The 23,309-nt window shown below is 42.8% G+C and overlaps 1 protein-coding gene across 5 annotated transcripts in view; it reads right to left on the reverse strand.

Annotated features, from left to right (window-relative positions):
* Window positions 1-23,309, reverse strand: part of DTWD2 (DTW domain containing 2) — a 326,367-nt gene that overhangs the window by 124,756 nt on the left and 178,302 nt on the right. For all 5 annotated transcript variants that reach the window (XM_069753350.1, XM_069753359.1, XM_069753384.1 and 2 more), the window contains 2 exons: window positions 17,389-17,483; window positions 1,761-1,953 (listed from right to left, as the gene is read on the reverse strand). In XM_069753350.1, coding sequence (XP_069609451.1) covers window positions 1,761-1,953; window positions 17,389-17,483 — 288 coding nt within the window. The remainder of the gene's footprint in view (window positions 1-1,760; window positions 1,954-17,388; window positions 17,484-23,309) is intronic.

The raw sequence follows: 23,309 nt of genomic DNA on the forward strand, positions 1-23,309 counted from the left end.
TTACCTAAGAACATGTTCGTTTACATTTTACATCTTCATCTTAAACACTTTTTTACCTGTGAATTTTCATCTTTGGGAACCAATTCTTACGGTTCGTTTGTATGAGTTACATATGCAGCCAATTTTCTACCAAGGAGTTCATAAAAAAATCCACTGTATATTATAGTGCCAGTGAAGGGTGAAATCTTAGGACATTAAACCCAAGTGCTGCAGAGAAAATCCACAGGGGAAATTAACCAACGCTGCAGATTTAAAATACAATGTCTATCAATTTATGTTGAGGATTTTCACTGTGAATTTCTGCAATACAATTTTGGAAACTTGGAGATTTTACACTGCAGAAATACAGATCAGTCCAGAACTGATATACATCAATACATGAGACAGCGGATTACCTTTTAAAAATCTCTCTTTTTCCAAATAACTTGGCCTACAAATGTTTTTACATTGTTTACTAACCCTCTCTTATTATATATAGTAGGGAAGGATTTTATCCCCTAAGGGCGCAGTCAGACGGCTGTATAAATAGGAACTAGATCAGAACATAGAGAATGGATTGGCTGGCGGTTCTCCCAACTAGAGTGTGACAGCTTCATGTATTTCTATACAGCTGTCAAGCTTGGGTCGGGAGAGCTGCCAGCCAGTCCGATCTCTTTCCGATTGATACGGTTGCCCTAACATGGGGCAATTAGCATCTGCCTCATGGGGTTTTTTGCCTTCTTCGGGACCAACGTTTTAGAGTATGGAATGAACTCGATGGACTTATGTTTACCTTCAATCTAAAAAACTATATGTGATTTGTAAAAGGCTATTTTCTATACTTCTGTATATGAATATCCCACACATGTTAATATTAATGCCTTTGTTTCAATAAAACTTAATTGCTTAATTTAGAAAAAAAGTGGCTATGACACAATGTAACCTTTCACAGATGATTCCCACATATAATTGCACACACAAGCATGCACATCAATTACAGTTCTGAATATATTATCGGCTTGCAGTAAATTACTATCCTATTATATCACAACAATTATCTATACAGTAAAAGACCGAGGCCTTAAAGTGAGCAAAAGGTCACCCTGCTACACTGTAGGAAACTGACTTGAACAATTCAAGCCAATGCAGTAGCTGTATTTTATGGATGACAGTAAGGAAACTATCATCACAAGAACATAAAGTAAGCAGCAATTGAGCGATTCTGTTCCCAGCAAATGCCATTTAAATTTGTCCTTAGGAAATGATAGATGACCGTCACAAGAATGGATGCCAACAACCGGGCATAGGTTTCCTCTTCACCATGACCCCCGGCACAAGTATAATTTATTAAATATAGCCCGTTTCGACATCTGGTGTGCACGATTTATGTATTCTGTCTGATTAACGTCTTTATGAGGAATTGCTTGGGTGGATCTTTAATAAAGCACACAATTTTAATTTCCCTTTTTGTTCAATACGGTTGCGGAGAGGTTAAAAATGATATCAAAATGACAGCAAAGCTCAAGTGTCAGCGCTCCCCTCTGCTATAACTTACCAGTCAGGCTTTTCATCATATCATAAAAAATATTTCCAAAATCATCCCTGAAGGTACAGAGTTATGACAACGTCAAATATAGGTGTAAGCAAGCCGAAATACTGTCTGTCATCGTCTTGTTACTGTTCGTGATTCATGATAGCGTTACTCTATAAATAAACCTAAAATACTTCATCTTTGGAACACACAGAGGCACTAATTTTACAGTGGGATAAGTCTGATTTACCTGCTTTGGCAGCCGAAAAAGAAAATTTTTGTAGAATATGTCTTTGGCCTGACTCCATGTGCCATCTATTATGATGAGGGAATGTGGGTGATGATTGTCTTCTAGGGACAGCTCTTCCAAATTAGCTGCTTCAGCTCCGGGATAAAGAATAAAAGTGCCAGGTTTCCTGCAAACGGCTGCTAGTTCGGGATACCTAAAAGCAAAGGTGAGATGCTGTGAATACAAAACGGCTTTTTTTTCAGTGGGATATTGTTTTGATACATAAAGACGCAGCCTGAGGGATGGCATGATATTCAAAAAGCAGACTGGGTTAATTATGGTTGGATTTAATTGTTGCAAATACCACATTTTTGAACATTAAGAAAAAAAAAACGATGATCCCACAAATTTGTGATGAATGTATGGATTATGTAGCTTTAATGCACTAAATGAATTATCTGTAGAAAACACTGGAGACAACATATTGTCCTAATGAATCTAATCTGGTACATTAGGACTAAATGGTCGATTTTCCTGGAAAAAAGGATAATAATTGTTATTTTGTATGTAACCTCTATTAATGGGTTCTATTACTCACTATAAAAACAAGTCAAGGAGCCTCTTTATTGTGGAGTTACACAGTGAAAGTACAATTATCTAAACAGGAGAAGATCCAGCTCAAGGACGATAAAACAGAACCAGCAGTACAGGTTACACGATATCATTTGTTCACAAGTTCCCTGACCTTCATCTTCTCCTGTTTATTGTGACTGTCACACGCTCAGCGTTTCTCGTGCTACGAAAACCTAAGATTGTCTACAATGGTGAGCTGGACCTATATTTGTTTCAAAGTACAATTATACCTTCATGCAATCACGTACCACTAAATTATCATCTAAGAAGCTGAATATACCATACAATGTCTTGCGTTTTTTTTTTTTTATTTATGTTTTGGCACGCTAATGTCACGAGCACCTCAAAAGCAAACCCAGAATGTGCCCTTATTCTAAATGGAAGTCACAAAAACTCCTGCTATAGGTCTGATTCATTTATCTTGGCTGCTGCATCTTACTACCAATTAGTAGGTATTCTCACTAACCTAGCCGCCTACATCCCAAATGCAGCAACCAAGGTCATTTTCGCTCTACCCGCTACACCAATGCTTCCACCCTAAACCAGTCAACTGCACTGTTTCACTCACCCATAAACCTCTTGACAGTCATTCATTGATTTGTTAATCTGCATTGAAAACCCTAGTCTTGCTCTCTAATCTTCCAACAATCTAAGACTAGTTGTAAGCGACTCTTCATGGTGAGGTTTGTTTTGCGGTCCCAAAACATCCAGTTGGGTGTGTATGTGCGACGCAGCGGATTGCTGCTTACCACTTTTCAGGCCAAAAGTAGGATGATCGTATGGGGACCTTGTAAATATGGGACAAATCAGTGAAATCAAGATTAGTTTTAAAAAGGTTAAAGCTTCTTCACTGGAATTCTTCAAAACAGGATTTTAACAATTGATAGCAGCACAATACTTTAGATACATTACTTTTGCATCAAGCAGAGGCTCCATCTTTGAAAGAATACAGCATTGCAATAGTTTTGGTACAATTCAAGAGTAAGGCTAGGTTCATATTGCGTTAGTGCAATCCGTTTAGCGGATACGCTAACGGAATGCGCTAACGCAATGTCCAAAAAGGGCGTTTGGAGATCCCGCTAGCGCAGATGCCCGATCTGTGCTAGCGAAGAACGGACCCTGAACGCTGCAAGCAGCGTTCGAGGTCCGTCCGAAAATAACGGGACATCGCTGACGCATGCCAAAAATGGCATACGTTAGTGATCCGTTAGCACATTGCCATCAATGGGTGCGCTAATGGATCCGTTACATAGCGTTAATTGCGCCAATTTTGCCATGTATTTTGGGATCCAGCGCCGTTCTGCTTCGCTTCTCAGTGAATTCACCGCAATTGCGACTAGCTGGCTCACTCTATGCTCTAATGCATGACTAAGAATTGGCTTTTACAATACAAGCCTAAGGAGCATCACAGCGAGGCTCCATAGGCTTTCACTGTTAAAGAGACTATCAGCTCATAAAAAGACCAGAGTGAGCCAGCTAGTCACAATTGTGGTGATGACACTGAAAATAGGAACAGAACTGATCTAGATCATGTAGAGAGCAGCAGTATATTACTATATATATATACAGTGGGGCAAAAAAGTATTTAGTCAGTCAGCAATAGTGCAAGTTCCCCCACTTAAAAAGATGAGAGGCGTCTGTAATTTACATCATAGGTAGACCTCAACTATGGGAGACAAACTGAGAAAAAAAAATCCAGAAAATCACATTGTCTGTTTTTTTAACATTTTATTTGCATATTATGGTGGAAAATAAGTATTTGGTCAGAAACAAAATTTCATCTCAATACTTTGTAATATATCCTTTGTTAGCAATGACAGAGGTCAAACGTTTTCTGTAAGTCTTCACAAGGTTGCCACACACTGTTGTTGGTATGTTGGCCCATTCCTCCATGCAGATCTCCTCTAGAGCAGTGATGTTTTTGGCTTTTCGCTTGGCAACACGGACTTTCAACTCCCTCCAAAGGTTTTCTATAGGGTTGAGATCTGGAGACTGGCTAGGTCACTCCAGGACCTTGAAATGCTTCTTACGAAGCCACTCCTTCGTTGCCCTGGCGGTGTGCTTTGGATCATTATCATGTTGAAAGACCCAGCCACGTTTCATCTTCAATGCCCTTGCTGATTGAAGGAGGTTTGCACTCAAAATCTCACGATACATAGCCCCATTCATTCTTTCATGTACCCGGATCAGTCGTCCTGGCCCCTTTGCAGAGAAACAGCCCCAAAGCATGATGTTTCCACCACCATGCTTTACAGTAGGTATGGTGTTTGATGGATGCAACTCAGTATTCTTTTTCCTCCAAACACGACAAGTTGTGTTTCTACCAAACAGTTCCAGTTTGGTTTCATCAGACCATAGGACATTCTCCCAAAACTCCTCTGGATCATCCAAATGCTCTCCAGCAAACTTCAGACGGGCTCAGACATGTACTGGCTTAAGCAGTGGGACACGTCTGGCACTGCAGGATCTGAGTCCATGGTGGCGTAGTGTGTTACTTATGGTAGGCCTTGTTACATTGGTCCCAGCTCTCTGCAGTTCATTCACTAGGTCCCCCCGCGTGGTTCTGGGATTTTTGCTCACCGTTCTTGTGATCATTCTGACCCCACGGGGTGGGATTTTGCGTGGAGCCCCAGATCGAGGGAGATTATCAGTGGTCTTGTATGTCTTCCATTTTCTAATTATTGCTCCCACTGTTGATTTTTTCACTCCAAGCTGGTTGGCTATTGCAGATTCAGTCTTCCCAGCCTGGTGCAGGGCTACAATTTTGTTTCTGGTGTCCTTTGACAGCTCTTTGGTCTTCACCATAGTGGAGTTTGGAGTCAGACTGTTTGAGGGTGTGCACAGGTGTCTTTTTATACTGATAACAAGTTTAAACAGGTGCCATTACTACAGGTAATGAGTGGAGGAAAGAGGAGAATCTTAAAGAAGAAGTTACAGGTCTGTGAGAGCCAGAAATCTTGATTGTTTGTTTCTGACCAAATACTTATTTTCCACCATAATATGCAAATAAAATGATAAAAAAACAGAAAATGTGATTTTCTGGATTTTTTTTTCTCAGTTTGTCTCCCATAGTTGAGGTCTACCTATGATGTAAATTACAGACGCCTCTCATCTTTTTAAGTGGTGGAACTTGCACTATTGCTGACTGACTAAATACTTTTTTGCCCCACTGTATATACATATTTATATATTAGTGCTTTTTGAGGTATGCACTTGGACTGCCCACATAAAAACCCAGGAACACCCATTTTGTGGCAGTTTTACATAAATCATAAATCACACCCTTTTGCGGTTTTGTTTCAAAGCACTGTCTTGGAAAAATTGTGACCATTGGCAAATTTCTAGACTGTTTGGGCACAATGGAACGGATCATCTGAAAACTCCATCTATGAAGACACTAAAGCTAGCCCCTATTACAGTAAAAACAGAAAATCTGTTTGGAAACCAATAAAGGAATGGCCATGAACCATTACATAGTATGTGGCTTGGTCATTGCTGAGGCTGGAACTGCAGCCATATTAGTTTACACCTAGCCAGGAGCTCAAAAAGTGAAGTAGAATTTTCAGTAATGCCGCTTTAAAAAAAATTATTATTTCAATATATAGAACATTTAATATGCTGCAGATAGATATAAAAGACAACAGAAAACTATTTACTAATTTAATGCAGTCCAAAAGTCTACCCTTGTACCAATGACATAAAATTGGGGAAAAATCCCTGTAGCGCAATATTTTCTGCTTCCTTCCAGCCCTCTGTTTTCCAGCACTAAAGCTATTCCCTTGATAAATGTCCTTTTATCTGCGCTTCAAGTACAATATAGTACAAACACAGTCATGCCATATAAATCTCGGTTTGGAATAGCAGAATATTAGAGTATTAACAGACACTATCGCCGTTTTACTACTGTGTTGAAACTGAAACTTTTATGTTTTTGCAATATATAAAAGAGCTGAAGGAAACCTGAATTAAGCAGCGTGAGAGGGGAGAAGTATGGTGTCTCAGCAGCATTCACCTTGTAATGCCTTATTAAGACACAAACAAAATGACATTTTCAGTAGTGTACCATTAAACCAGGGAAAGTGCGCCTGAGGAATGGCGCAGATCTGGTGTCCAATAGCGATGCATGGACTTTCACAGTTTACTGTCTGCCTGCAATCATTTAAAGGAAAAAAAAAGAACAACACATGAAATGTTCACACATTAGCCGCCAAATTATTCCGTCTTAGAGGTCTGCTCCTTATGCATTTTAGAGAATAAATCTCAGACTTGCAGAAATGGAAATGACCAAGGGCAAATTACTTAGCAGACTGGAAACAAATCAAAAAGAAAGGGCACAACAAGTGATTCCGTGGAGCGGATGATACATGCACCCGCCTGTTAATTCTGGAAATCCGCATATTCCACACAATGACTGGTATAAATATCTACACTACAAATCTTTTGTATCTGTAACAGTTTGTTTGCTATAAATCCTTGCAGCTCACGTTTTAGTATGCAAGAGCAACCAATCTCCTCCATCTGTAGGTTTAGGAGCGAAATAGTATTCTAGAAGCGGTGTCATCCAACATCTACAGAAAGCAGAAAATGGGATGGGGGAGGGGGTCACACAAAAACAGGGGGTAAGTCACAACACTATGAGCAACTGCTTGGACATTCAGCTTCAGGCTACTGAAAATTTGGGCCACCAAGAGATCCAATGATGATGAGAATTTATTATGCAGAAATTGCATTTGCTATTCTTAACTCTTTACTTTGAAAACTCATGCAGATGACCGTGTAAATCGAACGAGTGCTATCTGTGGCTTTGACGAATATCACTCATTCCTATGTTATTCTATATGGCTGTGCACATGTACAGTGGTTTACAAAAGTATTTACCCACTTGGAATTTTTTGTGTTTTGCTTCTAACAACCTTGAATTTCACTGTTTTTTTAGTGTTTGCATCAGTTAATGTAAAGAACATGTCTACAACCGTGAACATTTGGTTTTCTTTTTATTGTGAAGCAAAGAAATCAGACAAAATAAATGAAAACTAGAGTGTGCATAACAACTCATCACCCTAAAGTCGGTACTTTGTAGAGCCTCATTTTAAAGCAATCACAGCTTAAAGTCACTTTGAATAAATCCCTATGAGCTTTCCTCAGTTTGCCGCTGGGATTTTTCCCCATTCCTCAAGGCAAAACTACTCCAGCTCCTTCAAGTTAGATGGTTTCCTCTGGTGAACAGCAATCTTCAAGTCTGACCACAGATTCTCAATTGTACTAAGGTCAGGGCTTTGACTAGGCAACTTCAAAACATTAACATGTTTCACCTTAAACCAATGGAAAGATGCTGTAGCAGTATGCTTTGGGTCACTGTCTTGTTGGAAGGTGAACCTCTGTCCCAGTGTCAAATCACTGAAACAGGTTTTGCTTAAGTATATTCTTGTAGTTTACACTATCCATCTTCCCCTTCCCCTAGGACCATTTTCACAGTCCATGCTGCCAAAAAATATTCCCACTGCCTAATGCTGCCACCACCATGTTTCACTGTGGGGATGGTGTTCTTGAGATGATAAGCTGTGTTGGTTTGATGCCAGACATAGCATTTACTTTGGTGGCCAAAAAGTTCAATTTTGGTCTCATTTGAGCACAACATCTTCCTCCACACATTTTGGGAGTCTCCCATATGTATTTTGTCAAAGTCAAAACGATCCTTAAAATTTTTGTAAGTAAAGACTTTTTTCTGTCCACTCTTCTATAAAGGTCACCTCTATGGAGAGTACGGCTTATTGTGGTCGTTTGGACAGATACTCCAGCCTCTGCTTAGGAACTCAACAGCTAACAGGGTTATCTTTGGTCTCTCTACTTCTTCTCTGATTAATGTCTCCCTTGCCCTGGGGGATCATCAGAGATTGGTGTTTGTTTTTTTTTTTATAACCCAACAATGGCTTGTACTTCTCAACAACTTTGTCCCTGACTTGTCTAGAGATCTCATTGGTCTTCATGGTGTTGTTTGGTTAGTGGTGCCTTGCTTAATGCAGTTGCAGCCTCTGTGGCCTTTCAGAAAAGATGTGTATATACTGACAGACCATGTGACACTTAGATTGCACACAGGTGGATTCCTTTCACTAAGCGTGTGACTTATGAATGTAATTTCTTGCACCAGAAAATTTTAGAGGCTTCCTCGCAAAAGGGGTGTATACATTTTCACATACCAATTTTTAGTTATTTGATCCCATAAATTTAATTTATGCCTAGATTTCTTTCACTTCCCCAACTTAACTATTTAAAGGGAATCTGTCACCCCCAGGTGTTTTAAACTAAAAGAGCCACCTTGTGCAGCACTAATCTTGCATTCTGTCAAGGTGGCTCTTTTAGTTCGGGTGCCTGCCAACGCTGAACTATTCGTTTTTAGAATTTGCCTTTCCTACCTGTAGTTTGTCATGGTGGCATGTCTTTTCCCCCCTGACACAAATGCCTCCCAGCCGTCACTCAGGGCCTCTGTGCACCGGCACCGCCTCCACGTCCTTCATTAACGTCCCCGGCGCCTGCACTGTAAGTTTTTTTTTTCGGGCATGCGCAGTTTGCGCTGCCCATCGACTCTCATCACATGATGGGAAATTACAGTGCAGGCGCCCGGGACGTTAATGAAGGAAGTGGAGGCGGCGCCCAGAGGCCCTGAGTGATGGCTAGGAGGCGTTTGTGTCAGGGGGAGAAAATACATGCCCCCCTGACAAACTACAGGTAGGAAAGGCAAATTCTAAAAACGAATAGTTCAGCGTTGGCAGGGACCCCAAGTAAAAGAGCCACCTTGACAGAATGCAGAATTAGCGCTGCACAAGTTGGCTCCTTTAGTTAAAAATGCATGGGGGTGACAGGTTCCCTTTAATGCTGATGCATCACAGAGAAACTGAATTACAAAAATATTTAAACACAGGTTGTAATGTAACAAAATAAGTAAAAAGCCTGGGGGGGTTAATACTTTCGCAAGCCAAGGTGCATAGCATGTGAAATTTTGCCATTCAAATCTATGTGTCCGTGAAAAAAAATCGGACCGCACTCAGATGACATAACAGAGAAGCTGGAGAAACTTTTATTTTTCTCCATCTATGAGAAAATCGAATCCCACTCTAATCAAAATCTGATTTCTTAATTGGACAGATTTTCCCGGATGGAGAGAAAACGGTCACGTGTCCTTAGTGTTGGTCAAGTTTTAAATGTGTCTCTACTGGGAACACTGAAGTGGGAGCCTGCTGTCATGGGAGAATGAGAAATCAGGGTCCTCCTGGAACTAGTAGGGTAGGTGAGTCGTCTATGACAACTATGGAAGTGAAGAAAGCAACAGGGACACAGATTTTACTATGGGACCATGTGCACACAGCGTCTTTTTCAGGTAGATCTGTTGTGAAACCCACCAGAAAAAGCACTTAAAATGCTAAAAAGCACTGCAATGCCAAAACGTCCTACATTGCATATGTTCAGTCTTGTAAGCTTCTTTTAACCATTTCAAGCTTCGATAATTGTTAAAAAAAAGTGATATGACCAATCTTCACTGGGTTTCCGCTTGGAAGTTGCTCAATACTGTATAAATAATATCTACTATATAAAGCTGAATGTGTGTGTGTGTGTGTGTGTGTGTGTGTGTGTGTGTGTGTGTGTGTGTGTGTTTGTGTGTATGTCCGGGATTGGCATCTGCACCGTCGCAGCTACAGCCACAAAATTTTGCACAGTCACGCGTCTGGACCCTGAGAGCGTCATAGGCTATATTGTGAGGCGAAATTTTAACCCCGCGCGTTCCAATTCACCAAACAATTTTGCCCCTATCTACATAATGGGGGAAAAAGTGAAAGGAAAAGTGTTGGAAGCGTCGCAGCTACAGCAACAAAATTTTGCACAGTCACACGTCTGGACCCTGAGAGCGTCATAGGCTACGTTGTGAGGTGAAATTTTAACCCCGCGCTTTCCAATTCACCAAACAATTTTGCCCCTATCTACATAATGGGGAAAAAAGTGAAAGGAAAAGTGTTGGAGGCGTCGCAGCTACAGAAACAAAATTTTCCACAGTCACACGTCTGGACCCTGAGAGCGTCATAGGCTACGTTGTGAGGTGAAATTTTAACCCTGCGCGTTCCAATTCACCAAACAATTTTGCCCCTATCTACATAATGGGGAAAAAGTGAAAGGAAAAGTGTTGGAGGCGTCGCAGCTACAGCCACAAAATTTTGCACAGTCACACGTCTGGACCCTGAGAGCGTCATAGGCTATATTGTGAGGTGAAATTTTAACCCCGCGCTTTCCAATTCACCAAACAATTTTGCCCCTATCTACATAATGGGAAATAATGAAAGGAAAAGTGTAGGAGGCAAATTGACAGCTGCCAGATGTGAACAAGGGGGACTTAAAGAATGAGAGCGATGGCGCCAAAGAGTATATATCGTACAGTTGCTAAGGTGGGGCCCCGACATGGGATACTCACCACACACAGGGATATGAACACACACAAAATGCGCCACACACTACCACGTGCTTGAACACATATTACCCTCAGCACACATTTCACCACAAATACACCAACCTCGCCACATAAAAGTCGAAACAAAATGTCAAACCAGCGTTTGCCACATAAAAGTCGCCACTCAAAACTCGCCACGCGCATACTATATACAGGAGGAGATGACACCCAGATATATACTATATACAGGGGAGATGACACACAGGTATATACTATATACAGGAGAAGATGACATACAGGTATATACTATATTTAGAAGGAGATGACATACAGGTATATACTATATATAGGAGGAGATGACATACAGGTATATACTATATACAGGGGAGATGACACACAGCAGGTATATTATATATACAGGGGAGATGACATACAGGTATATACTATATACAGGAGATGACATACAGGTGTATACTATATATAAGGGAGATGACAAACATGTATATACTGAGGTGAAAATGAAAAGGTGTGAGTGCAAAATGAGAGGAGTGAGGGAAAATAGTGGAGTGATCGGAAAATGACAGATGTGAGGTCGAAAGAGGAGTGAGGGAAAATAGTGGAGTGATCGGAAAATGACAGATGTGAGGTCGAAATGACAAGTTTTAGGGGGGAATGAGAGGAGTGAGGGAGAAAATAAGAGGTGTAAGGGAGAAAATGAGAGATATGAGGGGGAAAATGAAAGACGTGATTGGGAAAATGAGAGGCGTGATGGAAAAATAAGAGAAGTGAGGTGCTATAACTAACCACAGATATTTACTATGCCCAGGCAACGCCGGGCTCTTCAGCTAGTAAAAAATAAAATTCCTGGCGGCAAAGTTGCTGCAAATAGTGACACAAAAAAACAGCAAAAAAAAAAGCGCGGCATTTAAAAGATGTTGTGTGCACTTAGAGGTCAGAGGAATACAGTTGTGACTACTAATAAATGGAGCACTGTCTTGACAATTCTGTGCAAAACATTAATTACCGTATTTTTCGGACTACAAGACGCACTTTTTCCCCCCAAAAAAAGGGGGGAAAATGGGGGGTGCGTCTAATAGTCGCAATGCAGGCTTACCGTGGTGGCAGAGGTTCGGTGGCAGAGGTGCAGCGGCAGAGGTGTGGGGGCAGAGGAGGCGCAGTAAGCGGGGTCCCTTTCTCCGGTGAGGTGATGCAGCAGACCGGAATGCAGCAGAGCCGGGTGAATCCTGTTGTTATCGGTGGTGGCGGACACTTTCCTGAGGCCGCGCGTGTGCAGATGGAGCGCTCTGCTTCCCGGGGCTTCAGGAAAATGGCCGCCGCGATCTCCATCTGCGCACGCGCGGCCTCCCGCGGCCATTTTCCTGAAGCCCCGGGAAGCAGAGCGCTTCATCTGCACACGCGCGGCCTCAGGAAGATGGCCGCGCCCACCGATAACAACAGGATTCACCCGGCTCTGCTGCATACCGGGCTGCTGCATCACTATACCTGGGAAAGGGACCCTGCTTACTGCGCCTCCTCTGCCGCTGCACCTCTGCCCCCACGGTAAGCCTGCATTGCCTGCACGGTAAGCCTGGGACCCCTCTCACGCCATACCTCTCACTGCACCTCCTGATCCCAGCACCTCCTGATCCCAGCACCTTCTCATCCCAGCACCTCCTCATCCCAGCACCTCCTGATCCCAGCACCTCCTGATCCCAGCACCTCCTGATCCCAGCACCTCCTGATCCCAGCACCTCCTGATCCCAGCACCTCCTGATCCCAGCATCACCCCACCTCTGCCGACACCTTGCCTCCTGTGACCCTGCTCTGCCACCGCCAGCCCTCAGGTAAGATACTGTAAATTCGGACAATAAGACGGACCCCCATCTTATAAAAAATCTTTTTTTCTGCAATTTTCACCCCAAATTTGGGGTGCGTCTTATGGTCCGGTGCGTCTTATAGTCCGAAAAATACGGTAATGTGTATGGCCATACTCGTACACCCTTGGTTGCAATTGTGAGGCTTTGACCCCATACTGTGCTGCTACCGACTTAAAGAGTTGTCCTACTAATAAAGTACATTTTAGTTAATAGATCATGCAATAGTAACACTATGTAACACAATTTTTGTTCCTGGCTTCCAAGTGTAATATTTCAACTGCCTAGGAAAAACGACTACATTCAGCACAAACATTGATCTTATGACCACAGGCCAGAAAAATGTTGTATTTATTGTGACAAGAAAAAGGAAAATATTACATTTTTGTTCATGCGGGCTGATAAAAAAAAAACACTTGCATGGTAAATAGACAAAGACAGTCAAAAATCACTCAAAAAGGCTCAGAAATGAGTAGTTTCTCTAGATTTGCGAGTGTACTGCAAATCGCTTTCTCGAAGAAGCCCCCAAATGTAATCCTCCATCATGTTTTCATTATACTGTCCCTGGTAACGACGTTCAAAGTCCAATATATCTTGATGAAAGCGCTTGCCTTGCTCCTCTGAGTAAGCTCCCATGTTCTCCTTGAACTTGTCAAGATGAGCATCGAGGATATGGACTTTGAGAGACATTCTGCATCTCATTATGGCGTAATTCTTTATGAGAGTCTGAACCAACTGCACATAGTTTTCAGTCTTGTGTTTACCCAGGAAGCCATGAGCCACTGCAACGAAACTGTTCCAAGCCGCTTTTTCCATCCTGGCAGCAGCTTGGCGAACTCGTCATATTCTATGATCTTCTTGATCTGTGGTCCGACGAAGATACCAGCCTTGACCTTTGCCTCGGACAGCTTAGGAAAGAGATCTTGGAGGTACTTGAAAGCTGCTGATTCCTTTGTGAAGAGCCATGACAAATTGCTTGATGAGGTCTAACTTGATGTGCAGTGGTGGCATCAGCACCTTCAGATGTTCTATCAACGGCTCCCACTTGACTTTGCTCCTTCCCACAGAGAACTCGGTCCGCTGTGGCCGGTCCTTTCTGTCATAGTGCACCTTATTGTCACGGCTGTCCCAGAGGCAAAGGAAACAAGGACATTTTGTGAAACCACCTTGAAGGCGCATCAGGAATGACACCATTTTGAAGTCTCCGATGACCTCCCATCCATACTTCAAGACACTCAGCAACATCTTGACACTGGTGTAGTCCTCTTTGAGAAACACAGAGTGAGCCATAGGGAGAGACGGGTAGTTGTTTCCGTTGTGAAGCAGCAAGGCTTTAAGGCTCCAGGATGAACTGTCTATGAATAGATGCCATTCACTCGAGTTACAGGTGATACCTATAGCCTCAAATATAGAAGAGGAACAGAAAGCTAGCACTCGACACTTAAACCAGTTTCTTGATGGTGCAAGTGAAAGGAACCAGTGGTCCCATATGCACTTAAAGTAGGAAGATCACTGCACTCATCCATTTCAAAGTAGGGTTGCTTAGATGAAATTTTTATTGAAAAAAGCGGTAGTGAAAAAAAAGCGACAATCTCAGTGAGGTATTCCAGTTAGGCAGACTTTTAACGTTTCGGCCACACAGTCCTTGATCACAAAAAGTGCCTGTGTAGTGGTTCGTATAGGTTTGTTATGTCGCTCGAGGGTAATTCAAAGAGGAGGCTGGCCCAAAGCATAGCCCTGTGCAGGACTATACGGCCAGTAATCCGAATACAGGATATCCCAGATGGTGAATATGTATCATCCACCCAAACAGAGGGGTTACCGTATGGTGTTGAGCCCGCAGGCCTGGAGTATAATGCCAAGTATACAGTAATGCTGGTGCCGTATGTGCACACCCGCCCGGAAGACTTTAGAGTATTTAAGTCATTGGTAGTGCAGCGGGGTCCGCAATCCTAGACTCCAGCATTGGTGGCCCAGTGGGTAAAGCCTCCTCTGTCGGTTATTCTCCAGGGTCTCGGTTACCGGGGGTAGCTGAGACGCCGGAAAACATGATTCGGGTCGTTTTTACCGGCCCCAGTGTTGCAATCATCGTTATTCACAGAATAACAGCGACCGCAAAAAAAAAGTCTGATTTCCTTTTTATTTTTCTCTCCTCTGATATGATCTAGCATACCAGAGAAGAGAGAAATGGGGTCCCCCGAGCTCCTTCGGTACCTCAGGTGTCCCTGGACCCTCCTGCATCCCCCAGTCCTGTCTCCCGACCGTTGGCACCTTATTCCGGGAAGAACAGGCGGGTGTATGGGCAGTGCGCCAACCGAGATCACCAATAGGAAATTTTTCCTATTGGTTCATTTTGATCACTGTGATAGACACTATCACAGTGATCAAAATAAAAAAATAGCAAATCAAATTACCCTTTACCACCTCCTTAGTTAGGTAAAAATAATTTATTTTTAATTATTTCCATTTTTCCATTAGGGTTAGGGTTGGGCTAGGTTAGGATAATGTTTATGATTATGTGGGCTCTGGTTTATGGGACCCTCACAGATCATAAAATTAAGGAGAGACAACTTTGGTGTAGTGATGTGTCTGCTTCTAAGTTTTTTCAGTATCCCAGCGCTCCAGGGTACCCAGCTTTGAAGGGACCATTCACTGGAATAAAGCTATGCATAGCCAGATAACAGGGAACCACTCTGCTATGAAAATCTGTTTGGGGGATGCCACAATATACCAGAATTGTGCCCTCTTTATCATCAGGATCAAAGGGGGCCTCACAGGTTGGACTCCCACTTAAAGTGATGGATTGTACAAGCAGTATGTCATCACTTTATATCTATTATAGATGTTTTCTCTTGTCTATGGTGTTACTCTTGGAAGCCATTTTTAATTAAGGTTTCTACCATTCCATGCATGTTTTAAGCTTAAGGCAATGGCTGACCCTCACACTGTTAATTAGCAATTAAGCAGCCAATAATTAACAATCGCTCTTGGGTCTGTTGTTTCTAGGATTCAAAATTCACATCATTTATGGAGACAACCTGCTTCACATTGCAATTTGGCATCTGAAACCTTTAGAAATTTTCTTTATAATTATAAGCCAGAGCCACTGGCAGGTTCTGAGAGGCTTCAGTGTGTCCTCCAAGGAAACATACCCCATATCCAGAAAGGAAAGGAGCTGGTATAAATTATAAGGCAGAATTCATCTCTATAAGCGATTAACTGAAATCCTTTTTTGCAGCTATTCTTCTTACACATTGTCTGTTTTACACAGTCATTAATCTTCTAAAGGAGATCCAAATGTACTGTTACAATCCATAGAGCATAGGGCTGGGGGATATTTATCAATACGCCAGCTTATTTATCATGCCACCCGTGCCACTTTTGCCAACACAAACAAAAATCCTAAACAACAAGCAGTAAATGTGCCCTCCACATATTGCTGCAATCGCACGGCGTGGCGTTCTCCGGGATCAGAATGCTGATGGCCTACGCTTAGGAAAGACCATCAATATCCAATATGAGGGGGTTTCAACCCTTGGCCCTCTTGATGATCAGTCAGCTGTTTGAAGGGGCGAATGGAGAGCACAGCAATGTCTTAGGCCCCATTTATGTGCACACCTTCAACATAGTGGCAGCTGACCTGGGTATTCTAGCATTGTCTCCTGAAGTGAAGGATACAAATTGCAGCATCCTTGTTGCAATATAGACTGGTGTGCAGGTAAATGGAGCAGAAGTTAGAGAGGGTCAGACATTTTAATCTTGGATATCCCCTTAAAGGGAATCTGTCAGCAGGTTTTTGCTACGTAATCTGAGGAAAGCATGAAGTAGGGGATGTGTCGCTTAACAAGTTGTGTGATGTTTACTTACTTACAATGAAGGTTTTATCACCAGGTGATATAATTACTAGGACAAGATCTCAGACGCCTCCTAGCCTGACCACGCCCCCCTCCTGTAATAAGCAGCTCACTGTCAATAAACAATGTAAAGAGCGAGCTGTGGTGTGGGTGGGGACAGCTTTCTGAGCTCTGCTACAGGTCGCATCTAAGAACTCTAATTGCGTCACAACTGCTGCACCCAGTAAACTAATTGACACATTGCTAGAATGGGGGTCTCTTTGCCTACATCATGTTGCTCTCAGATGTGGGGGGCTCTTCAGTTATGACCTTATTCACATACAGCTGACTTAAAGCTTTAGGGATTGATTCATCACGACAGAATTCTGGAGCAAAAGCTTGGAAAAGTCTCAAAATATAGGCGGATCTCGGAGTTGCGCAAAACATTTTGGAACTTTTGGCATCTTTATGCAAGTTTTTCCCAGATGCGACGAAAAACCAGGTGCATGAATTTGTGTTTTTCCCATTCATTGGATGATCAGCAGCCTGTTTACAACCCAAGACAATCGTAAAACGAGTATTTTCATTCACAATTTTCTTGCAGTGTAAATGCCCTTTTTGGGCACATTTTGGTTTTTTTTTTACACTGACCTGAACCTGATGACAATAGTTTACAGAAACCAGAAGGCACATTTTCCCATTGTGAAGCAAGCCAGCCAAATGTGAAAAAAATAAATCAAGTATGGATTTAAAGTTTCAGAAATCATACTTTTACCTATCAGTATAATTATCTCTAGCATTCTAAAATATGATGTGTTCCAACAAAAATAAAAGACAACCTGTTTAATCGCTAAGAATGGTAATTGTACTTTTACCTTTCTTCTCCAAAACGCCGGCCAATTAAGACCTTGCATTTTTCTTCTGGAAGACAAGCTGCCAAAAGAGGGACTGTCCGAAGAACCCTACTCTCCTATGTAGGAAAAAGGAAAAAAAAAGATAAGCAAGGTGGATGAGATCATGAACTGCAAGATACAATAAAATTATGTCTAAACAACTCCATGATACAGATTCCTTCGGCTCGTCTTGTACACAAGAATGTTCAATGTGTCCTCATGTATATCGCACTATTTACAGCTAATAAAAAAGTCTACGTGATTCTAGTCTGGTGGGAAAGCGTAAGTCAGCAATGAATTTTCTGTCTAATGAGATTGTGGTTTTCTTTCTCCGAACCACAAGGTTGATCTGTAAACACAAACCTACAGTCTTTAAAATTATAACCTTGTAATAACATTTAGTCATTGGATGAAATACTCATTAACCCCTTGTCTCCTCAGCCAGTCTTTGCTTTTACTTTTGCATTTTTCCCTCCTCTTCCTCCAAGATCCATAAGGGCTTAGAAGGGCTTGTTTCTTGAGAGACGAATCATAATATTGAATTATACCATCTATTTGACCATACAATAAAACCCAACAAAAAACAACTGGAGTATAATCGTATGATGAAATACATGGCTTTATTGCGAACAATTAAAGCGTCTTAGAAATCAATAGTGTAAACGCAATAAGTATAGGAATCTAGTAAAAAAAAATTAAGACACTACCATTGCGGGAGCTACTAACGTAAGTCACAATGATCAAATAGAAAACAATAAGTGACCTGTGCCTGTGTAACACTGTAAGGCTACTTTCACACTAGCGTTGTTTGGCGTATGTCGCAATGCGTTCTTTTGGAGAAAAAGCGTATCCTGCAAAGTTGCCCACAGGATGCGTTTTTTTCTCCATAGACTTGCATTAGCGATGCATTGCAACGTATGGCCACACGTCGCATCTGTCATGTGTCGTGTTTTGGCAGACCCTCGGCACAAAAAAAGTTACATGTAACGTTTTTTTGTGCGTCGAGTCTTCCATTTTCGACCGCGCATGCGCGGCCGAAATTGCGCCCCTTCCTCCCCGGACATTATAATGGGGCAGCGGATGCGTTGAAAAACTGCATCCGCTGCCCCCATTGTTCATTTCTTTCACAACGACATGGCGACGGCCCCGTACCAACTCTAGTGTGAAAGTAGCCTTAGGGGTACTTCACACTGAGCGAGGTCGCTATCGAGATCGCTGCTGAGTCACAAGTTTTGTGACACAACAGCGACCTCAGTAGCGATCTCGCTCTGTTTGACACGTAGCAGCGACCAGGCCCCTACTGTGAGATCGCTGGTCGTGTCGGAATGGCCTGGACCTTTTTTTGATCGTTGAGGTGTCGCTGGGTAGCACACATCGCTGTGTTTGACACCTTACCAACGACCTCGTTGACGACTCAGACACCGACACATAGGCGTGCATTTGCGTTGCCTTTTCCGTGTCCATTCAGTTCCGATTGGTGGTCGCTTCTGCGTTCTGATTGGCGGTCAACAGAAGGCGACATAGTAGCGCTTCCATCCTTTGTTCCTGACCGAGTGGTGGTTTGCAGATCGTTGTAGAGATCTCCAGCCTGCGACTCCTCTTCGATTTCTCTATTCTTCAACGGTTCTTCTGACACCTTTTGTGCACGGTAGGTATCATTTGGGGTCTCAAATGCGTTCCCACCGAAGCGCTATTGTGTTGCCTCATAAGGCAAGGCCGCCAATCAGAACGCAGTAGCGACCACCAATCGGAACTGAATGGGCGCGGAATAGGCAACGCAAATGCACGCCTGTGTGACTACAACGTCACACAGGACGTCCCTCATCGAGGTCTGAATCGTCATAATAGCTGCCATGTGACAGGGTCACAACGACCAACGACATCGTTGTACAGAGACTATTAACCTTTTTATATATTGTTCATATTTTTAAAAAATTTTTATTGTTTAGTTGCCTTAGGGGTCTTGAACTTACGGTCATCTGATCGCTTATACTACATACTGCAATGCTACATTATTGCAGTAATTAGTGTAAATTGTGATCTCCTGCGGACAGCACAGTGGCTCAGTGATTAGCACTGTAGATTTACAGCACTGGGGTACTTAGTCCAAATCCCATCAAGAACAACATCTGCAAGGAGTTTGTATGTTCTCCCTGTGTCTGCGTTAGTTCCTCCGGGTTCTCCGGTTTCCTCCCACATTCCACAGATATATTGATAGGGAATCTAGATTGTGATGTTTGTTAAGAGCTGTAGAATTAATGGCACTGTGTAAGAGAGTGAAATAAATAAAAAGTAAGCTTGTGGCTTAACTTCATAGGAGAACCAATATGGCAGTGACAAGGTACACCAGCAGGCCCTGGCTTCCATGGTAAGACATCAGTGCCCGATTGTGTCTCAGGACCGGTGGTAGCACAAGCACACAAGCAACCGCTCTATTTAAAAGTTGCCGTCAGAGATTGACAGCAGCATCTAAATAGTTAACAGCAGTAATCGGAGCTCTGCTTCAGTTGCTGCTTTTAGAGACAGATAAGAAACAACTGATCAGGTTGATGAGATTCATTTTTAATAGTTTCCATTTTGTATGCATACCCTGATACGTGCACAGTTATTGTATGCTTTTCTATTGTCAAATTACTTCTAAATAAAGATATCTTTTTATTACACATTCTCTGCTTTGGTGGTTTTTGGTCTTGTCCTGTTTGGATCACGGATCAGTTGTTTCTTGTAAGCGGTTTCCACTTGTTTCTCTGCACATATGGTGGCTCTATGGTATTTAATGAATTATTTGCTCACAAAAACTAATGAATGAACAGGATATTCCTATATAATTCCATTGGGTATCACTCTTGGGTTTATCTTTTAGAGACAGATGTAACATATGTTAAGCAGGTACCAAGATGTAGTAGACTACGACTTGCATCCAGTCTTAACTAGGCGTATAAGGCTGAAAATGAAGTACAGAATCCTGTTTAGCTGGGATTTAGAGGTAAACCCCGATGAAGATACTGAAATTAGGCCAAAACATGCTGTGAACGTTGTCTAATTCTAAAAGCCGTGAAATATATGACACTATATACAGTAAACTGTAATTATCCTGTTCAATGCCTACAACTGAGTAGGATAGATAGATACACAGAAAGATGATCTCAGTCACTGAAGAGTTCTAACTAGTGATGAGCGAGCGTGCTCCGACAGGGTGCTATCCGGAATGCTCGGGTGCTAATAGAATATCTCCAACGTGCGCTAATATTATATGGTCGAGTCCCCGCGGCTCCATGTCTCACGACTGTTCAACAGCCGCAACACATTCAGGCACTGCCTAACAAACGTGTTGCAGCAGTCAAACAGCCACGAGCCGCGGGGACTGAAACATATAATATTAGCGCACGCTGAAGATACTCTAGCACCCTGTCCGCGCATGCTCGCTCATCACTAGTCCTAACCCAACATATCTGTCACAGAAAACAGAACTCTATTTTGCTTGTACAAATACATTTTCAATGTATTTTACAAATATTGCTGTTCTTCAGTTTGTATAAAAATATATTTTTATTGGCTCCACAACTAGATGCCGGGAGATTTATCAACCCCTTTTTAGAATGTGGGAAAGAGCTTGCCAAAAAACTGTTCCAAATGTACTGGCAGACAGCACACATCATAACCGAGTACAGTTCTGAGATTGATACAGAAGGCAATAATCACTCAGCACAGAATGGAGACTCCGGCTCACAAAATTCTAATCAGAGTCAAAACATGTTGCCTGAGTGTCAGAGAATAGAACTTTTTTAAAAGCCTGCTTCCTCCACATGGCAGATAATGCAGCCTGAATACTAAGCACCACCTCATTATTTTGTAAGCAGAGCCGAGCAGTGTGCAGAGGAAGGATAATAGGCGCTCATGTATACCCACATTACCGTGGTAGAGATTCTGCTCCTTACCTGCTCAGGTACAACAGAGACACTACACACTGACGCAGCTCACCTGTCATCTCCACATAACGCACCGATGATGTATCTGAATATGCCACTGTATAACAAGGGTGGACACATCACCACTACCAGGGGGCCAGAGTCTGGATGCCTACAAAACACAGCAACAAGATGCTTCTCCCTCCATGATTTTCAGATACAGACATTTCTACAACAAATCTGCCCTCACTGTGCAATACTAAATGATAAAAAAGCATTTAAAAGAAATCTGTCACCTGATTTTGTATAATGTAAGGGCAGAGACCTTGATTCCAACGATGTTTTACTTACTGGGCTGCTTGGTGTAGTTTTGATAACATCACAATTGTATCAGCAGGACATTATCAATAGAGGACTAGTAAATCTGATGCCATGTAGTCCTCCAGTTTCAAAAGCTTTGTATAAACCAGCCTCCAACACTGATTCACAGTTTTCTGCCAATAAGTTATGTCGCCGGGGTTATACAAAGCTTAACATTCAAAGAACTGATAGATCTGTAGCAAATAAAACAGGGATTCTATCAAAACTACAGAAAGAAGTGATACATTGCTGGAATCAGGGTCTCTACCCCTGTATCATGCTGCTCTCAGATACGGTCGAAAAAACAGGTCATAGATTCCTTTTAACAAGACACAGAAATCAGATTAAACTTTCTGAAAATTAAAAAAAAAAACAACCTTAAAAGGAACTTGTCATGTGACAAAACACTATTAACCTGTAGATGTGGGGTTTATCTGCAGGTTAATAGAGTTCTGAACCTGCCTGGTGCCAGCAGTTAGATCCAAGATCTGGTCAGAAATTAAGTTTATTCCTACCTGCAACGTTCGGGTTTCAGTCATGGGGTGGTGCTGGTTCAGTCACCGCTCTGTGTAGCCGCACCCCTAGCACTGACTGACAGCCGGCCTTAAAGCTGATCCTGCCATCAGTCATTGTCGGGTGAGTCCGTGCCAGCGCCACCCCCTGACTGAGATCCAAATGTTGTCAACAGGAATAAAGTTAATTTCCTCCCGAAAGCGGGTGTCTAAGTGCCGGCACCAAGCAAGTTCAGAATGCTATTAACCTGCTGTCAAGGCTCCCGGATGTAACTACTGCCGGGAGGCTAGTCGCCGCAGTAAGGGAGCCCAAAGCAGAATGGCAGAGAACTCACCGGGTAGCAAGCAGGACCTGAACCATGTGACATAGGGGGAGTGGCCAGGGGCGTAGCCAGACGCTGGGGGGCTAAGGTGGCGAACGGCACTGGAGAGTACTCAAATGTGCCGAGGTCAATAACCAGGGGACAAGCGAGGTACTGGAGGGTGAGACAGGTGGAAGCTGGAGGTCAGAAAGCAGAGTAAAGGTACCTTCACACATAACGATATTGTTAACGATATCGTTGCTATTTGTGACGTAGCAACGATATCGTTAATGAAATCGTTATGTGTGACAGCGACCAACGATCAGGCCCCTGCTGGGAGATCGTTGGTCGCTGAATAAAGTCCAGAACTTTATTTCGTCGCTGGACTCCTGCTGACATCGCTGGATCGGCGTGTGTGACACCGATCCAGCGATGTCTTCACTGGTAACCAGGGTAAACATCGGGTAACTAAGCGCAGGGCCGCGCTTAGTAACCCGATGTTTACCCTGGTTACCATGCTAAAAGTAAAAAAAAACAAACAATACATACTTACCTACCGCTGTCTGTCCTCCAGCGCTGTGCTCTGCTCTCCTCCTGTACTGGCTGTGAGCCGGAAAGCAGAGCGGTGACGTCACCGCTCTGCTTTCCGGCTCCCAGACAGTACAGGAGGAGAGCAGAGAAGCAGAGCGCAGCGCTGGAGGACATACGGCTGTAGGTAAGTATGTACTGTTTGGTTTTTTTTACTTTTAGCATGGTAACCAGGGTAAACATCGGGTTACTAAGCGCGGCCCTGCGCTTAGTTACCCGATGTTTACCCTGGT

The sequence above is a fragment of the Ranitomeya imitator genome, chromosome 1, assembly GCF_032444005.1.
Source record: "Ranitomeya imitator isolate aRanImi1 chromosome 1, aRanImi1.pri, whole genome shotgun sequence".
NCBI lineage: Eukaryota > Metazoa > Chordata > Amphibia > Anura > Dendrobatidae > Ranitomeya > Ranitomeya imitator.